This window comes from Glycine max, chromosome 14 (genome assembly GCF_000004515.6).
Source record: "Glycine max cultivar Williams 82 chromosome 14, Glycine_max_v4.0, whole genome shotgun sequence".
Lineage (NCBI taxonomy): Eukaryota > Viridiplantae > Streptophyta > Magnoliopsida > Fabales > Fabaceae > Glycine > Glycine max.
Window position 1 is genome coordinate 7412635 of NC_038250.2, and position 26993 is coordinate 7439627.

The 26993-nt window shown below is 33.1% G+C and overlaps 3 protein-coding genes across 4 annotated transcripts; 1 reads left to right on the top strand and 2 right to left on the bottom strand.

The window, feature by feature from the left end:
- Window positions 1-956: 956 nt before the first annotated feature.
- Window positions 957-13509, top strand: LOC100789048 (kinesin-like protein KIN-4A). 2 transcript variants are annotated; one of them, XM_014767055.3, is made up of 26 exons: window positions 957-1438; window positions 2504-2650; window positions 2746-2895; window positions 3028-3281; window positions 3818-3999; window positions 4084-4208; window positions 5027-5063; window positions 5388-5479; window positions 5592-5699; window positions 5881-5994; window positions 6205-6292; window positions 6457-6566; window positions 6805-6903; window positions 6983-7096; window positions 7196-7312; window positions 7386-7466; window positions 7822-7893; window positions 8684-8777; window positions 8997-9028; window positions 9104-9201; window positions 9283-9381; window positions 9529-9750; window positions 10375-10537; window positions 12308-12463; window positions 12543-12866; window positions 13032-13509. In XM_014767055.3, the coding sequence occupies exons 1-25, from the start codon at window positions 1319-1321 to the stop codon at window positions 12756-12758; spliced, it is 3090 nt and encodes a 1029-aa protein (XP_014622541.1). In that variant the 5' UTR covers window positions 957-1318; the 3' UTR covers window positions 12759-12866; window positions 13032-13509. The 2 variants fall into 2 exon arrangements, with proteins under 2 accessions (XP_014622541.1, XP_006595982.1); XM_006595919.4 differs by having other exon boundaries at window positions 958-1438; window positions 13038-13509.
- A 1842-nt stretch (window positions 13510-15351) lies between these two features.
- Window positions 15352-18453, bottom strand: LOC100786549 (uncharacterized). The gene is made up of 2 exons (XM_003544422.5): window positions 18016-18453; window positions 15352-16046 (listed from the first exon to the last, which is right to left on the bottom strand). Exons 1-2 carry the CDS (start codon window positions 18175-18177, stop codon window positions 15681-15683), a joined length of 528 nt encoding a protein of 175 aa, XP_003544470.1. The 5' UTR covers window positions 18178-18453; the 3' UTR covers window positions 15352-15680.
- A 2710-nt stretch (window positions 18454-21163) lies between these two features.
- Window positions 21164-22742, bottom strand: LOC100789584 (uncharacterized protein At4g06744). Its single transcript, XM_003545277.5, has one exon. The coding sequence runs from the start codon at window positions 22590-22592 to the stop codon at window positions 21285-21287; it is 1308 nt and encodes a 435-aa protein (XP_003545325.1). The 5' UTR covers window positions 22593-22742; the 3' UTR covers window positions 21164-21284.
- Window positions 22743-26993: the final 4251 nt, after the last annotated feature.

Consider the following 26993-nt stretch of genomic DNA (forward strand, 5'->3'; position numbering starts at 1 on the left):
TTCACTTTTTGGCTGTAAGTAATTTAAAAAAAAAAAGAAAGAAAGAAGGGAAACATTAGTTGTAGTTTTTTGTGTACTTTTAGTATTATTATTCATTAAAACTAGTTTTAACTAACTAACTAACCACCATTCATTAAAACTAGTTAGTTAGTTGGTGTATTGTATAAGATAAATATTTAATTATATATATAAATTTAGAAATCTAATAAATAAATACATTGAAATATATAAACTATATTTTTTTGGTGAACACATAGAAATTATATTTTGAATCTAAAATGAATAATTAAAAATTGTGATATAAGATTATTTTTTAACTATTATTAACAAATTGTTTTTAAAAAAATCATTGAAATTTAATTAAGACATAGATATACACAAACCAATATCATTAGATTTGCAAAATGTACAATGATTATACTTTCTAAAATAGTATAGATTTGGGTATACTAGAAAATATAATAACACCATTTCTTTTTTGATTTTCATGAAATATATTTTTCAATTGATAGTTGAAGTTGGAGACTAATTTTTTTTGAGACATAAAAAACATTGAAATAAATTTTGTTTTATCTATACACATATATCAAACTTTTGATAACATTCTAGAGTTTGTTGATTGTTAATAACATTTTTATTCTAATGAGCTGAGCTACATAAAAAATAGCTAAAGACACAAAGGAGTCTAACTCAGGGTGCAAGTTATTGTAAATCATGATGTCTATCTTCAATTCATAGAAAAGTTTTACGGAAAAAAAAGAAAAAGTTGGGGGTAAAGTGGTAATTATGAAATACCGAGAGGTTTTTACGGTGAAGTAGAGAGAGGAGCGTTGGGAAAAGAAGAGGGGCAAAATGGGAAAGAGAGGTCATAAAAGAGGTCGAGGAAACAACCGTATGGACAGGTACATTACAGTGAAGGCAAAGGGAACATGATCGTGATGGTTGTTGTTCATACAGTTTACCTTGAGCACCTTGGTTGCAAGTCATTCACATTTTCCCAAACTACCCTTCCCCCCCTCTCTCTCTCTCCTCCTCCAACTATAACTACTCTCTCTCCTTGCTCCTGTAGTACTACTACTAGTGACTGCAACACCACCAACAACAACAGCAACGCTTTCTTACTTTCTTTGTCCTCCGCAGACAATGCGAAGGAACAACACATCACAATTCACAACACAACCATTGCGCCAATTGAATTGATCTCTTTCACACTCAGCTCAACCACACCAAACACTCATCTCACTCACACTCTCTCTTTTTCTTTCTCTCTCAGTCCAGGTAGTGTTTGGCATTTCATTTTATTTTTATTTTTTTTGTGATGGTGGAAGCGGGTGAGGATTGTTGCGTGAAGGTCGCGGTCCACGTGCGACCTCTCATCGGCGAGGAGAAGGTGCAGGGATGCAAGGATTGCGTGAGCGTCGTGCCAGGGAAGCCTCAGGTGCGTGCATCATTGTCACACTCAACGCACACTGTGATAATAGGGAACATTGGAACAACTTCCACTTGCTTGCTTGCATTGTGTTTTTCCTTTGCTTTTATTTATTTATTTATTCGGATTGGTGAATCTGGCGAGAAGAGATCTGGATCCGAGATTGATTGCTTGCCTGATTAAAGAATTAATGGTTATTGGCAATTTGGAATTGCTTTTATGATCTGATGATATGTGCTTGCTTGATTGGGATGTTTGTTTGACTTCTTTCTTTTTCGGTTTGGGTTGCTTTTTTGGGCTTCGCCAGCACATTTTTGTGGAACGGCTCAGTTTATGAAACATTTTCTTAGTTACAACAGGAATACTCCTTGAGAGGCAATCTTGTTCGAGGCACCGTTAGGCAATAAATGCGGACACATCTCTTAGCGGGGATTTGAAGCTTGGATTCCCACGTTGTGGGAGACTAGCTCTTTCTGCTAGACTCAACTCCCGTTGGTTTTGAAACGTTATTTGTGAACTTTGTTATTTGTGAATGAATGGAATCCTTAAACTCAAATCATCCTAAACTTGGTTGTAAACGAAAGTAACACTGTGCGTGTGTTGTTTTTTTGGGTTACATTGGAGATGCGAAATGCTAAAATCTTGATAAAAATGTGGAAAGGTGAGCTAGTTGAGGATTGAACCTCCGACTTAGACACTGCATTCTGGTGTCAAAGCTTGACCCGGTGCCATTTGAGCTACAAGCTCATTGGTAAATGACAATTTAGTGTTAGTAAATTAAAGCAATTCTTTTGTTTCTTGGTGCCATTTAGACTATGTCTCACTTGCTTTCCACATCAGTTGGAAATCACTTGCCTTCCTACTTACTATTTTTTTTAACTCATAGTAGGTTAGAGTGATGAACATGTTACATGTATACATATGCCTTCTATATCCATTTGAATTTTCTCACTTTAAGGAAATTTATCACGCAGTATATTTTTCCATGTACTTAATGCAAGGATGAAAGTAAATAGCATCCTAAATATCTTAAAAATTTGGGTGGAATCATATACTATTATGATTATGATACAGGTACAAATTGGTGCACATTCCTTTACATTTGATCATGTTTACGGGAGCACTGGTTCTCCCTCATCTGCCATGTTCGATGAATGTGTTGCATCCCTTGTTGATGGTTTGTTCCAAGGATATAATGCTACTGTTCTTGCATATGGTCAGGTATAGTTACAGCTAAAAGAAACACAAGTTAAATGCCATTACACTTATGACTTATTCATTCCTCCTTGGTATGTGACATTTTCACTCCATTGCAGACAGGTTCTGGGAAAACATACACCATGGGCACTGGCTTTAAAGATGGTTGCCAAGAGGGAATAATACCCCAAGTTATGAGTTCTCTGTTTAACAAAATTGAGACCTTAAAGCATCAGAATGAATTTCAGCTGCATGTGTCCTTTATCGAGGTCAGTTAATAGCTTTGATACAGGCCTTTGTTTTCAAAGTTAAATTGTGCTTTAATATCTGAAATTAAAAGATTTTATATTTGTGATATTGTTTAGATTAAGCATCTAACAAAAAATTTTAATTGATAAAAGATTCTTAAAGAAGAAGTAAGAGACTTGTTGGATCCATCCTCTATGAACAAACCAGAAACTGCAAATGGACATGCAGGGAAAGTAACTATTCCTGGGAAACCGCCAATACAAATCCGTGAGTCATCAAATGGTGTCATTACTCTAGCAGGATCTACTGAAGTTAGTGTTACAACACTAAAAGAAATGGCTGCTTGCCTAGAACAAGGATCATTGAGTAGAGCAACTGGGAGTACAAATATGAACAACCAATCCAGGTTGCTTATGCATTTTCCTTCTCTTCTTTTAACTGCATAAATTCATTTCTAATTAATTTTTTTTTATCACCCTTTTGGATTCTTAAGCTAATTCTGGATAAATAGGCTTGGGAAATATTATTAGAGCATGAGCTGTATAATGTGATGTTCTGATAATAAAGCAAAAACTAAGAGAAGATATGGTGTAAAAAATATAAATTACTTTTTGGTTTTAAACTCTTCTGATGGCTTAAGCTTTCTACAATCAATCTGAGCTTTCAATTGTTTCCTTTGAAACCAATTCCATATCAAATATTTTCTATTTCTTGTTAGTTAAGGGAATGCTAATAGATGGAACGATTGGTATATTGCAATTTGTAAGAATGCTCGTAGTCTGCTGCACTTCTAAAGATTTTGTCAATGAACAAATCCAGAATTTACTTGTTGCCATCAATTCAGCCTTCATGGTTAAAAGTTGTTCATAAAAATGCTGTTCAATTTATCTTTCTGGAGTTCTCTTCTATTACTTATTCTTCTTCTACTATGTGTCCAACCAGTCGTTCACATGCTATCTTCACCATCACATTAGAACAAATGCGGAAGCTCAATAGTCATGGTGAGATCAGTTTAAATGATACAATGAATGAAGAATATCTTTGTGCCAAGTTGCACTTGGTAGATCTTGCTGGATCAGAACGAGCTAAAAGAACCGGGTCTGATGGTCTGCGCTTTAAGGAAGGTTAGGCATGGCATTTTTCACTTGTATCTTCTAAACTTACTTTTGATCATTATGAATTTTCGAATAATTTTTTCTTTCAATCAGGAGTTCACATTAACAAAGGCCTTCTAGCGCTCGGCAATGTTATTAGTGCACTTGGTGATGAAAAGAAGAGAAAGGAAGGTGTTCATGTTCCTTATAGGGATAGTAAACTTACTAGGCTTTTGCAGGTTTGAGATCTATATGTGTACCTTCCTTCTTTCAGCTTATAATCTTCTATATTATCAATTATGATGTTGAAAAAACATTCTTTATTTTATATAAATATATATAGGACGTGTAACCTGATTAATAAATGTATTTCCCCCTTGAAATCCCTAGTTAGTGTGTGTTTGGATGAGGGTTGACAAAATTGATTTTGAATGAAATTGATTTTGCAAAATTAATTTTGGTTAAAATTGATTTTGAAGTGATGTAGTTTATGTTTGGATGTTTTTATCATAAAAACAAGTTAATAGTAAAACTCAGTATAATTTTTTATCCAACATAAAAGCTACCTAAAATTGTTTTAATTCAGATTCAACTTTAGACCCAAAATCAATTCCTTAACGTGAAACCAAACATATCAAAGTTTACCTAAAATCACATTAATTGGTATTTCAAGGTGATTCTAGAGAATCCAACGGGAAACCAAACACACACTTATACGTTGATTTTATCTTTTCACCAAGGCCTTTATCTCAAGATCTAGGAATTTAGCGGAGAGAAGATTGTGTGCTCTGCATTTCTTATCAGTACCAATTCTTCAGTGCAAAAGCTCACTCATGTTGGATATGGATCATTTTGAATTGAACTGGAATTTATGATCTATCTTGACAATTATAGTTCCCTTGAAGAAAAGAAACAATTATTGTGAGTGTCTGAGTGAGAAGAAAAAACAAATAAAACAGGAAACATGTATATGAAAGATTTTATATTCAAATTTTCTTTCTTTTATTTTTTTTAACAATTATTTTGTATTTATGGATAAAGTTAAATAATTTTGCAGGATTCACTTGGTGGTAACAGCAGAACTGTTATGATAGGTTGGTTGTTTTCCTTGCATCTATCACAATGAATTCTACTTTTTTCACCTCCCATCATTGGCTTTCAAAAGATAAGCTTCAAGTTAACAATTACTAATCTTCAAAAGATAAACTTCTAGTTAATATTTTCCCCTGGTCTGGGAATTATTTTCAGAATATTTGAACCTCTGGTAACTTCTCGGTTTATCGTAAATGATTGATGACAATTATTAAAATGTTGTACTATGTGTTCTTGTTCCCTCCCGTATCTGTGTCAGTTTGCATCTCAGAACCTGCTATCATATTTATAAATTTCTTCTTACATAATTTTTTTCCCTGTTCCAGCCTGCATAAGTCCTGCTGATATTAATGCTGAGGAAACACTTAACACTTTGAAGTATGCAAACCGTGCACGGAACATCCAAAATAAGCCTGTTGTAAGTATCTGCTTAACTTTTTATGTTCCTTTTCATTCATCCTACAAAATTGAGATAATTAGTTGCCTTTTCAATAGACACTAATGCTCGTCTTTTGTGTATTCTTCCATAGGTCAATAGAGATCCCATGTCCAACGAGATGCTAAAAATGCGACAACAACTTGAGTATCTGCAAGCGGAACTTTGTGCTCGTTCTGGTGGCTCTCCTGAGGAAGTTCAGGTAGCTGGTTTCTGTTAAATCTTTGGCAATGTCTTGCATCAATTTTAATATATTTCCTATAATAGGTTAGTGGCAACATTAACTGGACATGATTTATGACGCACGCCTTAATTGTACTTGAGTGCTGGGTCTCTTTTTACATATACTTCTAATATATATAATTTTATAATTGATAATGCAGGTCCTCAAGGAAAGGATTGCTTGGCTTGAAGCTGCTAATGAGGATCTTCGATGTGAACTTCATGAATATCGTAGTAGATGCTCTACTGTAGAACAATGCGAAAAGGATGCATATGTATGCCTCTGATTCTTCTGTTGATAATCTTCTTTGACTCAATTATATTTTGCTCAAATTTTCAGTGCATAGATATGTGCTTTGATCTTATCTGGGTATATGCATTCTACTACTAGGACTGATTACCATTATCATAGCCAGGAGTGAAAGTGACTTCAGGATATTAGCTGCTAGACAGTACATCTAAGTCTTAAAATTTCATTTTTTCAGGAAAATAGCACATGTAATGTAAAGACTGATGGGCACAAGAGGGGCTTACCTATCACAGCATCTGATTATCCAATGAGTGAAACAACAGGTCAGCATCTTCTTTGGCCTGAATTTAATAATCTGTTATTATTGCCAATTTTAAAGCAGCAACTTGCTTCAACTTGTTCTGTACCACTGTCTACTGCTTAAATTTAATCAAGTGAGACTATTATAACTTCTATGATTATGGGTTACAATTGCCGATTTAAGCAGGGGATTCAAGGGAAATTGAAGAAGTAGAAAAAGAGTGGGAGCATACTCTTCTGCAAAATAGTATGGATAGAGAGTTACATGAATTGAATAAACGCTTGGAGCAAAAAGAGGTTGTAATACTGCATATGTATAATTAAACACATTTGATATATTATGCATCAACCAATAACACATTTAAATCAACAGAATTATGGATAACTTTTGTTATGTAATTTATTAAATTTACTGCAAGAAGTCTTGTTTCTGATGGTTAATCCGAACTCAAATAATAATCATGACAGAAGCATTGAGTGATTTTCTTCTCTCTTTTGTATATTAATATACATATTGGGATTGATGTTCACACAGTCTGAGATGAAGCTTTTTGGAATACCTGATGCTGAGGCACTCAAGCAGCATTTTGGAAGGAAGATAATGGAACTAGAGGATGAGAAAAGAACTGTACAGGTTCAATAGAAATTCTGCAAAGTTATTTTTCTCCTACAGAAAATTCATATTTATATATGCGCCTGATTTATGTATGCAGCGAGAGAGGGATCGTCTTTTGGCTGAAGTTGAAAATCTTGCTGCCAATTCTGATGGACAAATGCAGAAATCAGAGGATATCCATGCCCAAAAATTAAAAACACTTGAAGCCCAGGTGAGGAAACTTTTTTTATTTCCATCTATTTTTCCTTTACATGATTTGAATTGGAATAATTCTAAATTGCTAATATCTTTTCAAAATATACAATGCTAGATTCTGGATCTAAAGAAGAAACAGGAGAGTCAGGTCCAGCTCTTGAAGCAAAAGCAAAAAAGTGATGAAGCAGCGAAGCGATTACAAGATGAAATACAATCTATAAAAGCCCAAAAGGTTGATTATTGAACTTTTGCATATCATAGTTTTGATCACTAAATATACTCTTATACACTAAACAATGTTGCAGGTTCAACTGCAACATAGGATAAAACAAGAGGCTGAACAGTTTCGGCAATGGAAGGCTTCTAGAGAGAAAGAGCTTCTGCAAGTATGTCGAGCTTCCTCTTTTCTTTTTTATTTAACTTGTCCCTGATACTCCTCATCTTTATCTTATGGTAGATAAAGTTTGTCAATTAATATTTTCCCTACATGAAACTATTTCTTCATTGTTAGTTGGATCTTTTGTTATAAAAATGTAAAAAGGAATTAAAATTTGGTTTATAGTTTGAGTCCAAATGGTGTGTACTGTTCCAAGCTTCTGAGTAACTCAAATTCTAGAGGTAGAATTAGAGATCAACCATGTGATGGTTGATCATGACTAATCCAACTCTTAAACATGATTTACTCACCTGTACTGCATATTTGTTCTCTGACCTTGTATTAAATATATGTTTGCAAAACAGTTAAAGAAGGAAGGAAGGAGAAATGAGTTTGAACGCCATAAGCTGCAAGCTTTAAATCAGCGCCAGAAAATGGTGAGTATTGCTAAGTTGTTAGACGATATATGTTATTGAAGTATTGAACTTTGCCGATATCATTGGTAAATTTGAGTGATTGCACTGCAAGTCTTTATTTTTAGGTTTCTGTTTAATATATGATCCTATCAGTAGTTTAACTATGCCCAATTTTCAGCATTAGTTTAGTTACTACTATGGTCGATAGGCCTTTATTTTTGCCAGTTCCTGGGGAAAACATGGGGGGGAGGTCTTTGCATCATGAAAATATGCTTTTATATTTTGTTTTTGAGGTTTTTAATGAAACAAGTGTAATGAAAACTAAAGGAACATTTATTATGGATTAAAATCTACATAGAATAGAAGTACTTTGACTTTGGAGTTTAGAACTACACTGTATGATATGGATATGGTTCAATTAGTGGTAGCCCAACTGGATGAGGTATCCAAATTGGTGTAACATGGTGTTGGTACAGTCAATTTAAGCACCCGTGCTTAGCTATGTTAAAAATATTAATTAATATAGAATGCATGTTATACCTTATTTTGCTAGACATTCTTTTAGAGATTAATATTCACTCATGTATAAAATTAAACTTTGTCTGCTTCCAGAATTAAGTATTCATAAATAAATATTCTTCTAAAAGCTAAATAAAACATTGTTTTAGAACGAGGTTTTAAAAAGCCAAATCAAAATGACATGTCATTAATACATCTGTTTTCTGTTCTTTCTACACAACATGCATAACCATCAATGTTGTTTTTGACTTCTGTGGTTATTATTATACTTAATGACTGAATATTCCTTTAGGTCCTTCAAAGAAAGACTGAAGAAGCTGCAATGGCCACTAAGAGGTTAAAGGAGTTGTTAGAAGCTCGTAAATCTTCCAGCCGAGACATTTCAGGTTTGGTTTGTTTTTAGCACAGCTTATGCTCACTTTTAATGATTGGCATGTCCTCTTGCATGAGACATGGGGAATTTTATCGGATCATTTGAAATGGATAATCTTTTAAAATGCCTTAAGTGGAGGAAACTGTCTTTTAGTGAAGAACATGGGGATTTTAGTGCACTTACTCTTATCTTTTATTTATTATTCTAATTCTAGTTATACTTCATCTTCCAGGTTCAATGAATGGAAGTGGAACAAATGGACAGGTAAAAAACTTTCATCTCCTTAAATTTGCTTGATTATCCATGCTAGTCATAAATACGTTTGAATTGATTCTTTAGAGCAATGAGAAGTCCTTACAACGGTGGCTTGATCATGAGCTGGAAGTCATGGTAAAAGAGCATGAAGTTCGTTTTGAGTATGAGAAGCAGAGCCAAGTGTATGCAACATATATACCTAAGTTATTTTACTTACTGATTGATCTGGATTGTAATATTTAATATTGTGATGCAATCTTCAGGCGAGCTGCGCTTGCTGAGGAGTTGGCCATACTAAAGCAAGTAAACGGGGTTGCTGCCAAGGGTCTCCCTCCTCCCAGAGGAAAGAATGGATTTGCTAGGTCTGTTTTATATATATATAATTAAATTTGTTAGTGCTCTCATTACTTTTTGAAAAATTTTGGCTCTTTCAAATAATAACACGTGCAATATAAAAGGAAAACATTTCTCTCTTCCTGGTTGCTTTTAACACCTGTCATTCTTCTCAGAGCATCCTCCATGTCCCCAAATGCAAGAATGGCCAGAATAGCTTCACTTGAGAGCATGCTGAACATATCATCTAATTCACTTGTAGCAATGGCTTCTCAACTTTCTGAGGCAGAAGAACGAGAACGGGCCTTCACTAATCGTGGACGCTGGAACCAGTTGCGCTCAATGGGAGAAGCCAAGAATTTGCTTCAATATTTGTTCAATTCTGTTGGAGATGCTAGGTGCTTTGTTCAACCTAAATATTTTTAATCTCTCTCTCAAAGAGGAGATATGTGCATTAGTCAGAGTGGCCAAAATTTGCATGTTTTTATCTCCATATCTGATCTAATTCAAACTTGTTGATTTTGTTTTATTTATACGAAGGTCAGTAATTCATGCAACAAACAAACAACAACAAAAGCCTTTTCCCACTAGGGTCAGTAATTCATGCAATACATTAGAAAAATAATTTACCATATTTTGTCCACTTTTTTATTAATGGAATAAAGTAGAGAGAGAGGAGGTGGACTCCAAGATGCTCATACAAAAATACTTTTATGGATATACCATTTACGTGAATTTTAGTGTTGCTGGTTTGATCTCCATTAACATGGTTTTTGCAAGAACTGGAAAACCAATAAACTAGCAGGAAAAAAATTGCTTTGAATTGTCTTTTTCCCTTCCTGCTGAAGGTCATAATTTTTAGTTTGTGAGGTGTGATTTATTAAACTTACCATAAAAAATAAGTGGAATGTATAGGAATATTAGTCATGTTAAATTACAATATAGAGTGATTTTTTTTCCTGTTTTTATATAACATGCTTGTATATACTGTTGAAATTTGAAGTGTTAGATGTTAACTACAGGTGCCAACTGTGGGAAAAGGACACTGAGATCAAGGAAATAAAAGATCAAATCAAAGAACTTGTAGGTCTATTACGGCAAAGTGAAATGAAAAGAAAGGAAACTGAGAAGGAACTAAAAGCGAGAGAGCAAGCTGTTGCAACCACATTGGCGACCCCAACTTCTGTAAGATCTTAGCTGCTTAAGATTCAAGCAAAAAACAACTAAGAATTTAAAATAAATAAAAAGTTGTAGCGCTGCTGCCAAACAGGTTGGATTTTGACAAAAAAATTAGGCTTGTGAACTGAAGAAATTAACCTTGGCATAGCACCTACAGTTCTTGGCCAAGCCCATCAACATCTAGATGACTACTTGCAAACCAAGTAGTCAGACTCGAAGCTCAAGTTGAATAACTGTCCACTAGCAAATAAATAAACCTCAAGTGCCATTGATCTTGTAGCTCAATCGGTGCTGACTCAAGTCTTTTAGACTTGAGTTTGATGTTGACACTAGGTCACCTTTCCCCCTCCCTACCAAGTGCTTGCACCTCCATGTAACAAAAAAAATTCAAATAACCAAAACAACTGGAGGCCAAAACCCACAAGATTAAATGTTGCTTAGACTTGACTAAGGCTATTGTTGGCAGAAAATGTCGAGAACATAGAGGAGTGAAAATAGAGTGGAGTAGACAATTGTTGATTATAATGGATAGGAAGTCAGTTTCTTCTGATTTTCATACCATATGAGGGGAGAGGAAAATATTATGGAACCATAATCAAAATGGGTTGCGATTCTTTTGTTAACTACTCCATGTTTTACTTTTTTTGGTGATTAAAAGAGCCAAAAACCCAACAACTTACATTTTTGCTCTAAACAAGTATAAAGTAACCTTCATTCCAAATTTTCTGCCTCCCTATTTTTTTTATCTATTCATTTTCCATTCAACAGAGGGCACCCTAAATAATTCCCTACTGATCACCAACAAAAGTATTAAAATACCTCTAAAATGAAACTATAAAATCTATGTCTATAATATTATCAAAAGTAACAAGTTACTAATCCTAATTGGTAAATCACCTTAGATAAGTAGAACCCACTAAGGCCATGGCCTAACAGAATCAGCCTAATAATCAGAATAATAAATTTCTATGATCTTTAAATTTAAGGGCAAATTGTATTCCCTTATCATGCTTAAATTACACTGCCCTCCCTTTTATTTTGAAAAATTACACCAAATTAGAGATGAAAATGTGCTACACTTTGGTTTATTTTAATATTAATATAAACAAGCTTCTTAATAGCAGTGAACAACTATGAACAAGTCCCTCAAGGGCAGTTTTCCTCTTACTGGCTCTTAGTGTTCCCAATAGCTATTTTTTTAAAACTCTTGTCAGTTTTGGGACTTCACCCAAAATTTTCAGTCTTTTAAAATCACAAAGCCAATGGTAATTTAAACTAGCCGTCTAAAGGAAGGCAGTGTAATTTAAACATCTTGTAAAGTAAGTGTAATTGACTCTAAATTTAAGCTTTCTTGAGCTTAATGGCATGTGCATTTGAGGCATTTTGTAGCTTGAGTATAAACAAATTTAAATCTGAAGATTTTACTTGCATAACTTTTAAAATTTCCATTGCGTAATAGTGGCAAATGACAATTAGATTAGCATTACATAAAAGAGGAATGCTACTAACACATTCTTTTAACACTTTTCTTCACGTTCCAATCCCAATATTAAAGAATCTGTCAAAAGAGTGTTCAAATGAGTGTATTGGTTGCCTTCTTCCTACTTAAATTAGGAAAAGCTTATGATTCTTAGGTTTTTATATTGCTTTATAGTGACTATCTCATGGGAATTCTGTCTCTTATTGTCTTGATTTTATCTATGAGACTAACTTTTTGATCGGATCTATATAGCTTTCATTGTCAGCTGTTAATTTATCATCGCTCTCTGTCAACAGGGAAACTCTCCAAATTCATTGAAACACTATGCGGAAGACATCAAGGAACCTTTATCTCCAGAGTCTGTGCCAGTACAGAAACAGCGCAAATATATGCCAGGCATCACTAATGGCCAAGTGAGGGAATCAGCAGCATTTGTAGATCAGAGTAGAACGGTAATTTATTCTCCATTTATATTAAATTGGTATATGTATCTTCGTTTGGCCAAGGATGTGAGATTTGCTATCAATGCAGATGATACCCATTGGGCAACTGTCAATGAAAAAACTAGCAATTGTAGGACAAGCTTCTGGCAAGCTATGGAGGTGGAAAAGAAGCCACCATCAGTGGCTAGTACAATTTAAATGGAAATGGCAGAAGCCATGGAGACTTTCTGAACGGATTCGGCACAGTGATGAGACAATCATGAGAGCAAGGCCACGTTCGCAGGCTTTGCCGCATATAATGTGAATCTGAATGTTATTGTGATCATCCATTTGCTTTGGCTCAGTGTTCATTTTTTAACCTACAAGAATGATCCTAGAAATCAGGCAATAAAGAACCAAAAACTAGGTGCAGGTAATAACCCTTGTCCCATACAACCTTTCAAAAATTATATTCTAACTTATCCTACTTTTGATACAAACATATATGACTTCGTTATAACTATCCAAAAAATTTCTATTTCCTTTATTGGTGAATAAAGATGCATTGATCTGGCATTCTGACGCTACTTATTTCTAGTTGCAGGGTGTAATATTAATGGTTGCTGACAAATAACATTATATATACTGCCCAAATGTTGAAAATGTTTCCATTGTTTGCTGCATATGGAGCATCTTGTGAGGTGTGTAAAAATGTTGCCGAGGGCTACCCAAATAATCAAGAGAATAGGAGATAGTTGTTTGCTTGGAGGCATTGGTGAAGATCTTGTTAGACAAATTATCTTGGAATGTTTTCTGTTTATACTTTATACCAACACTAGAAGGGGGAAAAAAGGAAATATTCTTCAAGTCTTGGAAATGTGTATTGAGGGTTTTCTATTTCTTGTAAGTTTTAAGTTTCTATGCTCATAGTATGTTTGTCAATCATTGATTTTTGTTGATAAAAATACTGTAGCGTTCCTCTGCCACAAAGCAACAGAAGGAAAACTCTTCTGTTTTACCTCTAGGTCTTGTGTGTAAAGAACATTAACTATATTGAAAGAGATTGTAATTTACCATACCAGAGTTTGTAGCAAGAGAAGGATGATAACCGATATGTATACACTTGTTAATCAATCCCCCCACCCCCCCGGGTTACGTAACCGATATGGAACCATTCCCTTTATCCCTGGCAATGTATTTATTTTGTACTGCACGTGGAATGCTCGTTTAGAAGAACTTGTTTACAGTTTATTTGAACTTATTTTAGGACATAAACACTTGTGTAAATGTATAAGTAAACTTGTGTCAGTAAAAGCTGTTTTCAGCATATTTCAATAAAATTTGCAGGATAGCTTATAAGTTCTCACATAACATGTACTTATTCAATAAGACCTTAATTAGTTTTTTTTTTAATCCATACAACATATTATTCAGTTAATAATAACTGCTTACATACATATATATTTTACTGTGGGCAAAGTCCAAGATAAGATAACTTGCAGGAGTGATATTGAATCTTTTGAGCCCTTGATGCACAGCAGTCAAACCAAAACCGTGCAGCACCCTGCCCACGGGTACGTGATATGCGTCAATTATTTATTTTTTGGCTATACACACAGCAGTTCTCTAGTTGAGAAAATTTTATTCTCAAGTTACTTTCTAATGGAGAGACATCACAATGTAGTATTTTGAGAATGTAGTCTGTGACACCCTCTACTTCCAACGGTGAGAATGCTCGGAATTGGATTTCGAACCTGGTGTTCAAATTTCATGACGATCCAACGGTGAATGAATCCGAGATCGTCATTTTTCTGAGATAGGTTTGACGGACTGCGGGAAAAAGAGAGGATTTTGGAAAAAGAAGAGAGAAAAAAAGAGGCAGAGCATGTTGCTATTTATAGCTAGCGATATTCACGACCTATTATTTACTCTATTTATTTATTTTTATTATTTTATAAAAAAAAGAAACTCTATTTTATTCCCTATCAAATGAATAAATCAAATGTTTTTTTTTCCTTTAAATCATTATTTCTCATTATTTATTTATTTATAAAAACCTGATCATTTTTCTAAAACTCTATTTATTTTAAAAAATAAAAATTCTTTTTAAATTGGCTTATGAAGAATGAAATGTTACATGGTCAATTTTGAGAAGGGAAACCTCTCTTTTTTTGGTGGCATTTTGTGCGCAAGCAAGATGATAAATACCAATTTGAAGATGTAATATTTACATATTCTTTGGAGATACAAGGTAGATTGGATGATTAAGGAAGAAGAGAAGAGAAAAAACTCACGGGTTCGATCTCTTCTACTAACAAAAATTAACATTCTAATAAATTAATATTTATTCATTAAAAAAATATTTACATCTTGTACAAGAGGTCCCATACTACCAATTACCGACATTGCACAAAATAAATCAGCACAGCAACAAAAGTCTGGCGTATATGATTTCACAAGAAAAATCAATTTATAAAAGAAGACGTAATTGATGTTCATTTTATACAACAGCTAAGAAACTTGGGTCTTCGGCTGCAGACACATTTATTAGATCTGTAAACAATGCTGCCCTTAACAGAATTGCCAATAAATATAAGTGTAAAACAATCAAACTATCTTGATTCAAGAAAATGCTTGGCAAAAGAATGGACATATCATTGTTAAAATAATTATTTTTAACATGTAATGGCCACCTAAATGTATACATGCCTATAATACGTTATTACATACAAAATCCGCAGAAAGAGGTGGCGTTGATTTATTTTTTAAGTTTGTTTTTAATTAATATTTTCAAATCATAATTACAAAGACAACATATCATTTTCTCGTTATTTCTCATTTCCAAGATGTTAAGAAAATGGTGAAAACAAGAGTTATTTTCACCATATCTTTGAGAATTCTTGAACACGCGAAACAAATTGAAAATAAAGTATCATTTTTGTAATTATTATTTAAACATATCAACTCAAAATAAACGCAAAAAAATATCCCAAAAAATTACATAAGGTACTGTTGGCCCAAATGTGACTCACAATTCTGTATTGATTGGTATGGTTTAAAGCATGGAAGTCTTCAAAGGACATAGTTCGCAATTCACTCTACTATGACAGTAGCATGATTTTTCCAAAGATCAAAGTATAAGGCAGACAGAACTCAGAAGTTCGCTCATTTTCATCAGACCATCTTAATGATGCACCAAAAAACTCACGATGGAAGATGGGCAAACCTTATACCCAAAGCACTGTGATTAACAACACCAGTATGCATAGTGCTCGTCTTTGCGATGGTTACTAACAAGGCCTCCACACTTCAAACAGATGAAGCTGCTTCCATCAGAGACTGCATCCAACACTACTTGCATCCTGCCACTTTCTGCCAGTATGGAAGTCCCATGAGCATCAGGTTCTGGGGTAATTGATGGGTTGGTAATGTTATTGGCAGGTGGTTCAATCACTACAGGCTGAGCTTCAGCAATAGCACACTCAGCAAACAAAGAAGCCAGCTGATCAACTGCAGCATTCTCTTGCAGTCTGCTTCTATACACCTCACGAGCACGATGCAAGGACTGAAAAACAGCTTCATCACCACCTCTAGTCTTCATTGCTACAACCACCTGTTCCAATTATAGGTAAATATCAGCCACCAAAAAGAAGTGCAGATAGTTTTTTTCTTTTTGCTTAGGTTTTCTCATTTGGCAAGTATATTGCACTTTCTGCTATCATGATTTATGTTTCACATATCACAGCATGCAAATCCTCTATGGAATGCTTGAATGGTTGATCACATCACTTCTTATTATCTAGGTTTTAGAGACATAGGAATCAAAGAAAGATCAAACTGTCACATGTCACCAAGCCGATCATAATATATGAGAATTGTACTGTGTTTGTTTGAATGCATCAGTGAAATATGACCTCTCGGAATGTGTTACTAACAAAAGACAACTACCATGGGCCATGACTTCATCAAATACTCTAAATATATAACAAGAACTCCATTTTGATGATGCAAGCAGAGACCTTTTTAAAAAAGTATGAGCTTATGTTTCTGTGCAATGCACCTCACAAATCATGTAAAAGTTTACTTACGTAATCTTGGTAGTTTGGGTACATTTGGGAGTTGGGAGAGGAAGGAAGGAGAAAGAATCTAATAAAAATGAAGGGAGAAAGAAGGGAAATGTACAGGGATTAACTAATAAGTCTACTTATCATTGGTTAGACATTTAAAATCCTCCAAAGTCCTATAAATAGGCGAAATTTAAAATGTTCATAAAATTTAGCAAGGGACCAAGGGTTTGGGGAGTTGAATGAGAATCTCAAATGTTTATCAAAGATACGTAGTTTGGTATGCATATTCTTCTGAGATTGAAGCACATATTAGAGATACTTAACACTTGTCTTTGCCACTCCTACAAGAAGTTGGAATGTCCACAAAGAAGTCCACGAGGAGAGTGATTAGCATATATTAGTGCAAGAAAAAATCTTTTCTTTTTATTCATAAGCTCAGTCAGTATGAATTTTTATTATCTATTTTAAATCCAAAATAAGGTCATCCAAATTGGTTCGGGCTTATTTTGAAGAAATAATGACTAAAAACTAAGCTGTACCAAGTAAGAAATTAAGGTACGCCACCTTTTTGAGAGAGTTTCTGAAAAATAAACAATTATTTCCTAAAACCTAAGCTATACCAAGTAAGAAATTAAGGTATGCTACTAATTGATTAAGTGAAGTTGCCAGCAGTTGTTCCACCCTCTTAGAACTATATTCTGGTCAACGGTCATCTAACTCGACCCAAGAACTGTCCGAGTATTATAAACACTACTTACGCTATAGTTCTAGTTGGTATGGTATCTCAAAAGACTTTACTTAATGCCGATATGGTATTTTGAACCTATGGCTCATCTTTGTGTATATCACCTTGCTTGTTCTGTCAGGCATATATGTGGAAGGGGATGTTTGAAATTCCCACAGCCACATTGCCTGATGCCTGCCTCAATCACTTGGGTGTGGTTTAAACAGGCAACTTCACTTGATGGCAATTGATTAAGATAAACCATTAAAACCTAAAACACCCTAACGCAAAGCTCTCAAGGGAGTTTGGCACACAAGACAAGTGAGATATCCCAGTATCAAATTTCAAAATCCCCCAAAATGCTTGATGCAACAAATAAAATACATTCATATAATCTATAGGAAACCCAAGAATTTGCATATGTATGCTAATTTGCACCAAACTGGCACTGCACTGCAAATTGTAAATGCGAATTCAAACCAAGACTGTCTTACTGGAAAACACCAGCATATAAAAAAATCCCCAATGTTTCTCAATTTCATTCATTTAGCAACTTATAGAACAGTGATTCATTCCACAACAATTTTACTACGAATTTCCTTTCCAACCCTAGAGCGAGTTTAGCAGACTCGGCCACTTCGTTTAAAGAAGATGAACATTTACAACATAGAACGCAAATTAACAAGCCTCCAATATTGAAATGAGAATCAAAGGCAAAAATCTTGCTAAAAATAACAATTGGAAATGAAGAGAAAGAATAAAAGAAAATTGAAAAGAAGAAGAAAGATTACAGCTTGGAGGGCTTGGGAGGGTTTGCCTTGAGTGATGAGCTGGCGAGCCAATGTGAGCAAATCGCGAACGACGTCGGTTTGGCCGGAACTCGATGCCTGCGGCTGAGGCTGCGATGATGATGATGATGATGACTCTGCTTCCACCATTTCTGAGTCCATCATATGATCTTTCTTTCTTTCTTTCTTTCTTGTATTATTATTATTATTCTCTATCACTATCACTTTGATTCCTAATGATAACAATTACTATTAATGTGCCATATCAAATCAAAGGGGTTCGGTTTTTGACATTTTCTTTTTAATTGAATCTGAATGGAATTTGATTTTTGATTGTTTGATAGTAAAATCTAAAATGAATTATGATTAATATAACTGGACGAATGAAAATGCAGGGGTTGTAAATATCGTCCTGCTACTTCTAGCACGTTCTGCTGCTCTATTTCTTTGCAGCGACAACAAGCATATTTATGATGTCACCTAAAGAATTCGGGCTTAGATTGGGCTGGGCTCCTTATATCCTTGGGCTAAGCCTAGAAGTTGACCCATTTGCAATACTCGCAGGACAGTCACATCCATTAAGGGCTGCTATTCTCACCCTCTTTTTCTTCTTCATCTTTTCATCCTTTTTTTAAAAAAAATGTAACTAATTATCATTTTACTCTCACCTATATTTTCTCATTCTCTTAAATACATAACAGAAGAAACAGGTTTTCATGGTGTATTATTCACAACAGGATGTGTTTCTATTGTATTAGGGGCGTGTCCTCCATACATAATGGAAACACATTTTGATTGTGTATATAATACATAATAAAAACATGTTTTCATAGTGTATAATGTACAATAGAAATGCAGGGTATTTTTGAAAGAAGAAAAAAATAATAAACAAAATACGAGGTGAAAAAACAAAAATCCATAGGAACTGCATGACCCGAAATCAGTTCAAGCTTCTTTTAAGTAATAGCTAAAGGTGGATGAAAGAAAAAGCAAATTTATTTATTGAAAAAAATTGAATAGAAAATAAGCATTTGAGAGAAAAGTGATGCAGGACAACCATAACAATAATAGCTCCACTTCTGTCCAAACTCAACTCAATTAATGACATAAGTTGAACGCGGAATAGAAAAAAGCAAATCCTTAAACTTTTCTCAACCAATAAAAATAAGCATCACAAAAAAGTGTCAAGTTATTATCCTTTTGGGTCGGTTCTTTTAATTTTTTCTGTTGATTTTAAAAATCCTTGCTGCTCACCTAACTCTACCACTGGCACTGTGCTGCAGCAAAATCACTTGCACCCCCCAAACACATACTACCAACCATAAACTGCGGCATTCCCATGAGATGAACCCACTTAGCCGACTTCTCCATATTGCAACAAAATTTTCATTTTATAATATCTTTATTATCAATTGGTTAAAGATAAACCTTTAAGAGAAAAAAATTATGTACAGCTAATGTAATCTTTTTTTATATAATTATTCAATTATAATACAAATACACATGTATGATAAATGTATTTATTAACTTTTAAAATAATTTTAAAAATAATTTATAATTGAATGACAATAAAATTAATTTATACAGTCAGTAAGTAAATAGTTATTAACCTCACCCTTTAAACATTTTATTCCCAATAACATTATCATTTAAAAAAAATCCCTCGCTCAAAGAGTCCACAAATGAGTCAAGTTTATTCCATGGCAATGTCAAGTCGTACACATTTCCTATATATAATTTATTTTCCAAGAAAAAAGGCTTCCCACTTGGGTTATTTGCATGTACCCGTTGACATTTAAAACCTTAAAAACCAAGAACAGTGCCTAGTGACAAGGCTGTGTTTAGATGAATCTCACGCAGTTAATTATAAAATTATGCAATTGTTGGTCTCTTTTTGAGCTGGAACGCAGCATGGCCATGCATGGCTGAACTGCATTCACTATCCATCAATTCCAAATTATGGGAGCAGTTGAGTTAATTTGCCTTCTCTTCCTTTTCTTTTATCAAATGAACAGAACACTGTCTGAATTAATGTCTGATCAATCAATGCTATATAAGATTGCGAAAGTTATGCTGTGTATCAATAAATTAACATTAATTTAGAAATCTACATATGAAATATTGTAATTTCACTAATTTTGTCTTTAGTTCACTTCCCATGTGAGTTACTTTTGAAGCATGAGAGACCGGGGCCATTAGCTACACGATCATATTATGGAAAGAAGAAAAAAGATAGTGTGTGTGGTTGCTAAGAAAAACAAATGTGGCATGGCTTTGGCACCGCGAGCAATTGCTTATCCCTGAATTAGCCCAAATTTTAGGACCATATATACTTTGGAAAAGCCCCTTTTTTCTTGGCAATTTAGATTCTTTGTCTTTACTGTTGTTGGAGCACCTTTTCTTGACAACCTTGTGGTGTGTTAATGTTTGAAAAATTGTTGAATAGCAATATTGTTTGAATTTGATAGTTTGATTTCGATTAGGTACAACTAGTGCAAGTCGAATCTGATCACAGTTCGTTTGCCAACACACGCAGCCTGCTAGGTAGAAGTCATCATATTACCGGATAACGTTTTATTTTATGTTTTTATGTACATGGAGAACATTTTAGAGAACATTTTATTAATTAGACATACTAATAAATCCCCAATACCAAATTAATAAAGTAAAATGTCAATTTAGTTCTTAAAGTTCTTGACTTTATCCAACTGTTAATAATTTAGATTTTAAACTTGTCACTAATATCTAATTATTTCATCCTAAAGGTATAAAATCTATCATAGTTTCTAAATTTAAAAATCAGACATCAATTTTTTTCAACTTAGATATCTCCAAAATTTTGAAATTAATCATTGAGATATAAATATTCATTTAAAAGGTTAATTTCTTTTAATAGACATTCTTTCATACACACAAGTCTAAAAATTGAATAGTTGTTCATATACTTAAATGACATAATTATTTATCAATTATATCACACAATATTATAGTAAAATTATTATTTAAATTGAGTTACATTTACTGAAATTAATAAATCACTAAATTTAACTTTGCCTGATGTGACCAAAATGACTCATTGTACAAATTTCAATGACTGGATGGAAGTTTTAATCTGCCATATAATGGCTATGATGCACACATTGACTTGAAATATAGAAATTATCTCAGAACATGGATAGACGGATCATCACAAAGCTCAGTTCCAATTATACATTACACAGGAAGTTAAAGAAAAGAAAAACAAAGAATTGCAACCCAAATGCCTTGGGCATCTAATTGTGAATGGAATGTTGAAAAGGAAGCTTACAAGGGATGAGACCATGAAACCACATGAAGGGACACATCCTTGGTGTTGCAAAGAACTCAGCACACTCCATCACTGATCTCTGAAACGGAAGATCAGGAATACAATTGTTCCTAACATCAAGAACCCCTCTCTGAATCAGCATCCTACAAAGTGGCCCCACATGTGTGAAATAGTTATCAGATAATGAAAAGTTTACCAAATTCACCAATCCTACACACACCACTTCTGGCACCATGCCATACAACATATTACCACCCAAATTGAGCACCTCCACCTTCTCAAGACAACTCAAAGATAAAGGCAAAGGACCAGTTAACTGGTTGTTGCCAGCATCAAACACTGTGGCCTCTTCGAGAAAACCAATCTCATAAGGCAAACAACCTGTTAACTGGTTGTTTAGTAAAAGCACTTCACTTAGAGTGGCCAAAGCCTTGGGAAGACTTCTTGGAATTGGACCCATGAACTTGTTGTTTGCTAAGGTGAGCAAGAGAATATGAGTGGAGGCTAAGTTATCAGGCAACCCTTGAGTGAAGATGTTGTTGTTTATGAAAAGGACTTGGAGGTTTTGTGTGAAAATTTGTGGTGGAACTTCCCCAGAAAAAGAATTGAACCTTAAGTCCAAGAATGTTAAAGAGTTCATGCCTAGAACAGCAGTGGGAAATGGACCAGATAATTGGTTGTTGCTAACATCAAGCTCATATAGGTAAGGGAGTTTGGCTATTTGGGGTGAGATTGTGCCACCAAAATTGTTGGAATTAGCATGGAAGAGAGCAATATCAGGGAGATTATCAATGAAGCCATCAAGGGTGGAAGCAGATAGTTGGAAACCATTTAAGTCAATAGAAGCCAAAGCAGTGGCAGAACTATTGTCTGGGGGAATGTCACAGTAGAAGCCTTTGTAGCTGCATATATCTGATCCTACCCAAGTTTTGGTCACTCCTAGTGGATCTGAGGTGATGGTGGACTTGAATTTTTGGATTATTGGATACACTACTTCAAGTCTTTGGTCTGCAAACACAAGGGGAGGTGAAGAAGCTGGAACTGCTTGAATGGTTGTCGATTTTTGACATGGTGTTGTGTTTGTGTCAAATTGGTTGTTGTTGCAACCTTTGGCTGAGCCACCACCAACAGTTTTGCTTCTGTGGCCACTACTACTTCTGAATTTGTGTGTGTCTATGTTAACATCATGTGGTGACATGTGAATAGGAAGAGACACCAAGAGGATATACAAAGTTGTGAGCAACAATTTTGCAGGCATGCTTCTTCTACTCATGTTGTCTACACTTTCTTTGGTTTTGAAGCAAAGTAGGCAGAAAAGAAAGAGGTGCAAGTTTATTAGGCCAACTTTCAACTATCACTTCAGTGTGTGTGTGTATAAACAAAATGATTGGGTGGATAATAATCCAAAGAAATATCTGGATATTGGAATACTATGAATATGATACACCATACTTTATATACTTTCTGCTATTGTACTACCTTCCAGTTTCGTCACATGGGCGTCATATTTGATTCTGGACATGATATTTATCAAAATCAATTTCTTTGGTGTTAATAATACTAATATATATGTAATTAGTTATTTGAAATAATTTAAACTTAAAATGTCGAAAAAAAGAAATAATTTAAACTTAATTTAGAAGTATTTGATTCCAATCATATTATTTTAAGATAAATAATCAAATTCATCCTTAAAAAAATGATGTGACAAATTAATACCTAAAAGATGAAAAATATAAATTTAGTTTATGATTATACAATCAGAATATAAATAAGTTACGTGATTAAATTTGTAAGACCATTTTTTCATTAAGTTATAATATTGAGGAATTTATTTGTCATTTAACTACTTGCAAAACTAATTTGTTACACTTATTACACATTTAAAAATTTAATTTAATTTTTTCAATTTTTAGAGATAAGTTTCCCAACATCTCATACCTTTTCCAATCATTTTGATTATTTATCCTATTTTTAATTGAACATGCCTTGGGTTGGGAAAGGAGTAAAGCCACCTCTTAAGATAATAACTATATCACTAATTATTTAGAATGATGATTTCAGAATTTGATCCCTTGATATTATAGATCAATTGTCTAATGTTATAATTCATTTTCCTTACTACTAACCATTATTTAACAAAATAAAATAGTTAGCATCACTTACAAAAATGGTTATTCAAGTGAGCCCGCCGCTACCATTCATGTTAATAATCCCGGGTGTTTAGCAACGGAATAAAATTTATTACTATATTGATTGATATAAAAAAAATTACTATAATTATTTTGAATTACCATTGCTATTTTTTAGCAAATGGATAAAAACACTTACATAGATGAGTTAGAAATGAGTATCTTTCATTACCAATAACTCTTCTAGCTTTTATTGCAATTTCATTTTACTTTTTTTTAGATTATATGTATTTTTTTATAAGAGACAATTATGTTCGCGTCATCATCTAGGAATTTTATGGAAAAAAAAACTCTCCCTCCAAATAATTAGCACAATGTATATCCAAAACTTGAATTTTTTTAATGCATTTTTAAGTATTTGTTATGCGTTATCCAAAACTTAAATTTGAAAGTATTGGTTAAATTAAAACGACCACCTATCAATTGATTCATGTATTCGATGGTGTTATGTTATATTGTAATATAAATAGGTGCAAATGAATGCTGAATTAAAAACTCAAGAAAAGCAAGTTAGAAGAAAACACAAGAAGATTAGTTTCCTTGTAAAGCATGGAGTTAATTGTGAAAGATATTTATCTTGTAATTTGATATTTCTCATTAAAAAAAAAAGAGAGATTCTTCTTTGTACCGCTTATATTTTGTTCGGTTAAATTTACTAATTTTCTCATTTTTACAACAATTATACTTCCATCATTTTTTAATCAATTTAATTATTTAAAAATAAGGTATTAAATATTTTTAACTTTAAGATGTTAAACAAACTTATTTCCTAAATTTTTAAATTATTAACCGGAATTTTTTTAAACAAAAAAAATCCTCCAATAAAAATAATCAGAATTTTAGAATTTCTATCATATGTAATTCAAATTATCTCCTTTCGATTTCTCTGGATCATGCTATTTACACCCATCTTTTTCCAAATACACTCCTATACTCCCTTTCTACCTCTCAATCATTCATTATATCTTTTTTCTTAAAAAAGTACACCCCATTTACTTTTTGAAAAAGTATTCCCGGAATTATATATACCTATTCCTGAAATGTATCTCTGGAATTATGATTCATAATTTTGGAGATATACTTCTGAAATATGTATATATTTTTTCTATAAAACATCACTTAAGAATTAAGATGATTGACAAGAAATAAAAAAAAGATGATAAACATTTATCTTATATCCATGTATGTTAGTTTTATTTTCATCCTATCATTTGTGTTCTTTAAATCCTATATAAAATCTTATTTTTATCTTATCTTTATTATTTTTTAAACCCTAATTTTAAACTATCTTCACCATATATTCATTATATAATATTGTATTTTCATTATTATTTTACAATATTTTATGTTTTCCTTCATATGACAATGCGTTTCAAGGTATGCTCATCACTAATTTCATGTGACACTAAATTATTGACATAGACTTGGATTAGAAAATGAATGATAACACTTAAAGAAAAGAAACCATCATCAAAAGTTTTACTTTGTAATTTAGGTGTATAATGTATGAAATTAGTGATGAACGTCTCTTGACATGCAATATCACATGAAGAAAAAGACAAAATATTGTATATCTCCAAAATAATATATACCTATTATGAAAGTATATCTCCAAAACTATGAATCATAATTCTACAAATATATTTCTGGAATATGTACATATAAGTCTGGAAATACATTTTTGGAAAGTAAAATGAATGTACTTCTTTAAGAAAAAAGATATAATGGATAAAAAGGAAATATGGGGGTGTACTTCGAAAATGGAGGTGTATATATTAACTGCCTTCAAAGTTTAGTTAGTATTTATATTGGGCCCTTTGAACTAAGTAGAGTCCAACCAACCAAGTCATCTATGCATCATCTCATTAATAAAATATTAAAATATTTTCTCTCATACGATACGATATGTTTATTATGTTTATGTATGTTTTTTCTTTTTTTTTGTCTTTATAAAATCATCATTATTACATGTGGGTGTCAGATCTGCATTTGTTAATATGTAGTGCAGTGTTGTGATACTTTTTTAGCATCCTAAATGCTTCTATAAGAGCATTTACAATGCAAGAAACTCATATGGATTTCTTAATCATCTTTATATGGTCCCCGCATCACTTTTTATGGTCCCCGCAGTGTCATGTCATTAATAAGAAACTCATATAGAATTTTACTCCAATTCAAGAAATCGTAAGAAATTGCAAGAAATCCAAATATTAGAATTTCTTATATAAGAAACTGTTTTTAGCAATGAAGGAACCCACTTTATCACGTCACTATGTTCCAATATAAAAGAACTCACAAGAAATTGTTCCTTAGCTTAAGAAATAATAGAAACACCTCCCATTGGAGGTGCTCTTAAGTGTTGTTGTACATCTTCAATGAATTATCTACTAATCTTTTGAGAGAGAAGAAAAAAACACAACCACTATTCGCCCATTCTCCAAGAGATTCTTTCAACACGTGGTATCACATTAAGGGAATAACACAGTTAGTTCCACACTTCCACTACCACCACTATTCGCCCATTCCCGATGATGGAGTTGAGGAGCTGGTGCTAAAGGGAAATCCATCCTTTCATGTCGAACATCACTTCACACAATTATATATCATGTAAAAGTTTTATATCTATCTCTTGTGTATGTTTAAGAAAAATGAATAAATACAAAAGTTTCATATAGCATGATTATGTGAAAATTTAACAAGAGAAAATCTATTTCCGGTACTAAACACACCATGAGGTGGGAACTTCACCCATTTAATATAAATGTTTACTATTCACCAATCCACCAATTATTTTCTCGCATAGTTGTTCGTTAAAAGAGAAACAGTGAAACACATGATTCTAAGGTTAGGTAGTTCTCAAGATTTGATTAGCTTCTCTTGTCCCATTTTTCTGAACATGTTCCAAATTTCCAATGTAAACATAGGCAGTATTACGTTATACTAATAATTTGTGATGGGAACATTGAACGTTGCCTTTTGAAGGCATATAATTTAACTAGGAATGAAATGATAATTGGATTTAGAGTAAGTGATTATAAGGTGGCCAAAGTAGTTCATAGTGAAAGTTGAAAAATTAGTGGAAAGTGGTTAAGTTAATTTGAATTAGAAATACTTAGATAAAATTAGTTTTAAATTAAAAAAAATTATAAGGATTTACATAAATATATATATATATATATTTTAGAAGAAAAAAACATATTTTTAAGTAATAACAAATAGAGTAAATAATTATGAAAATGTGTTTGATTCGAGTGAAATTAAATTTAATTTCTTTCTCTAATGAGATTTAATTATCAAGAGTCACTGATAATGTAACATCAATGTCATGTTGATAAAAAATAAAATAAATATTTTATTAAAGATCAATTATTTTATTAAAAGTTAAACATTAATAGTGTAATATTAAATGAGATACTAAATGTAAATTTTCCTAATCAGAATTTTCATTAAAGCAGTATGCTCATATGAACAAATCCCTAGTA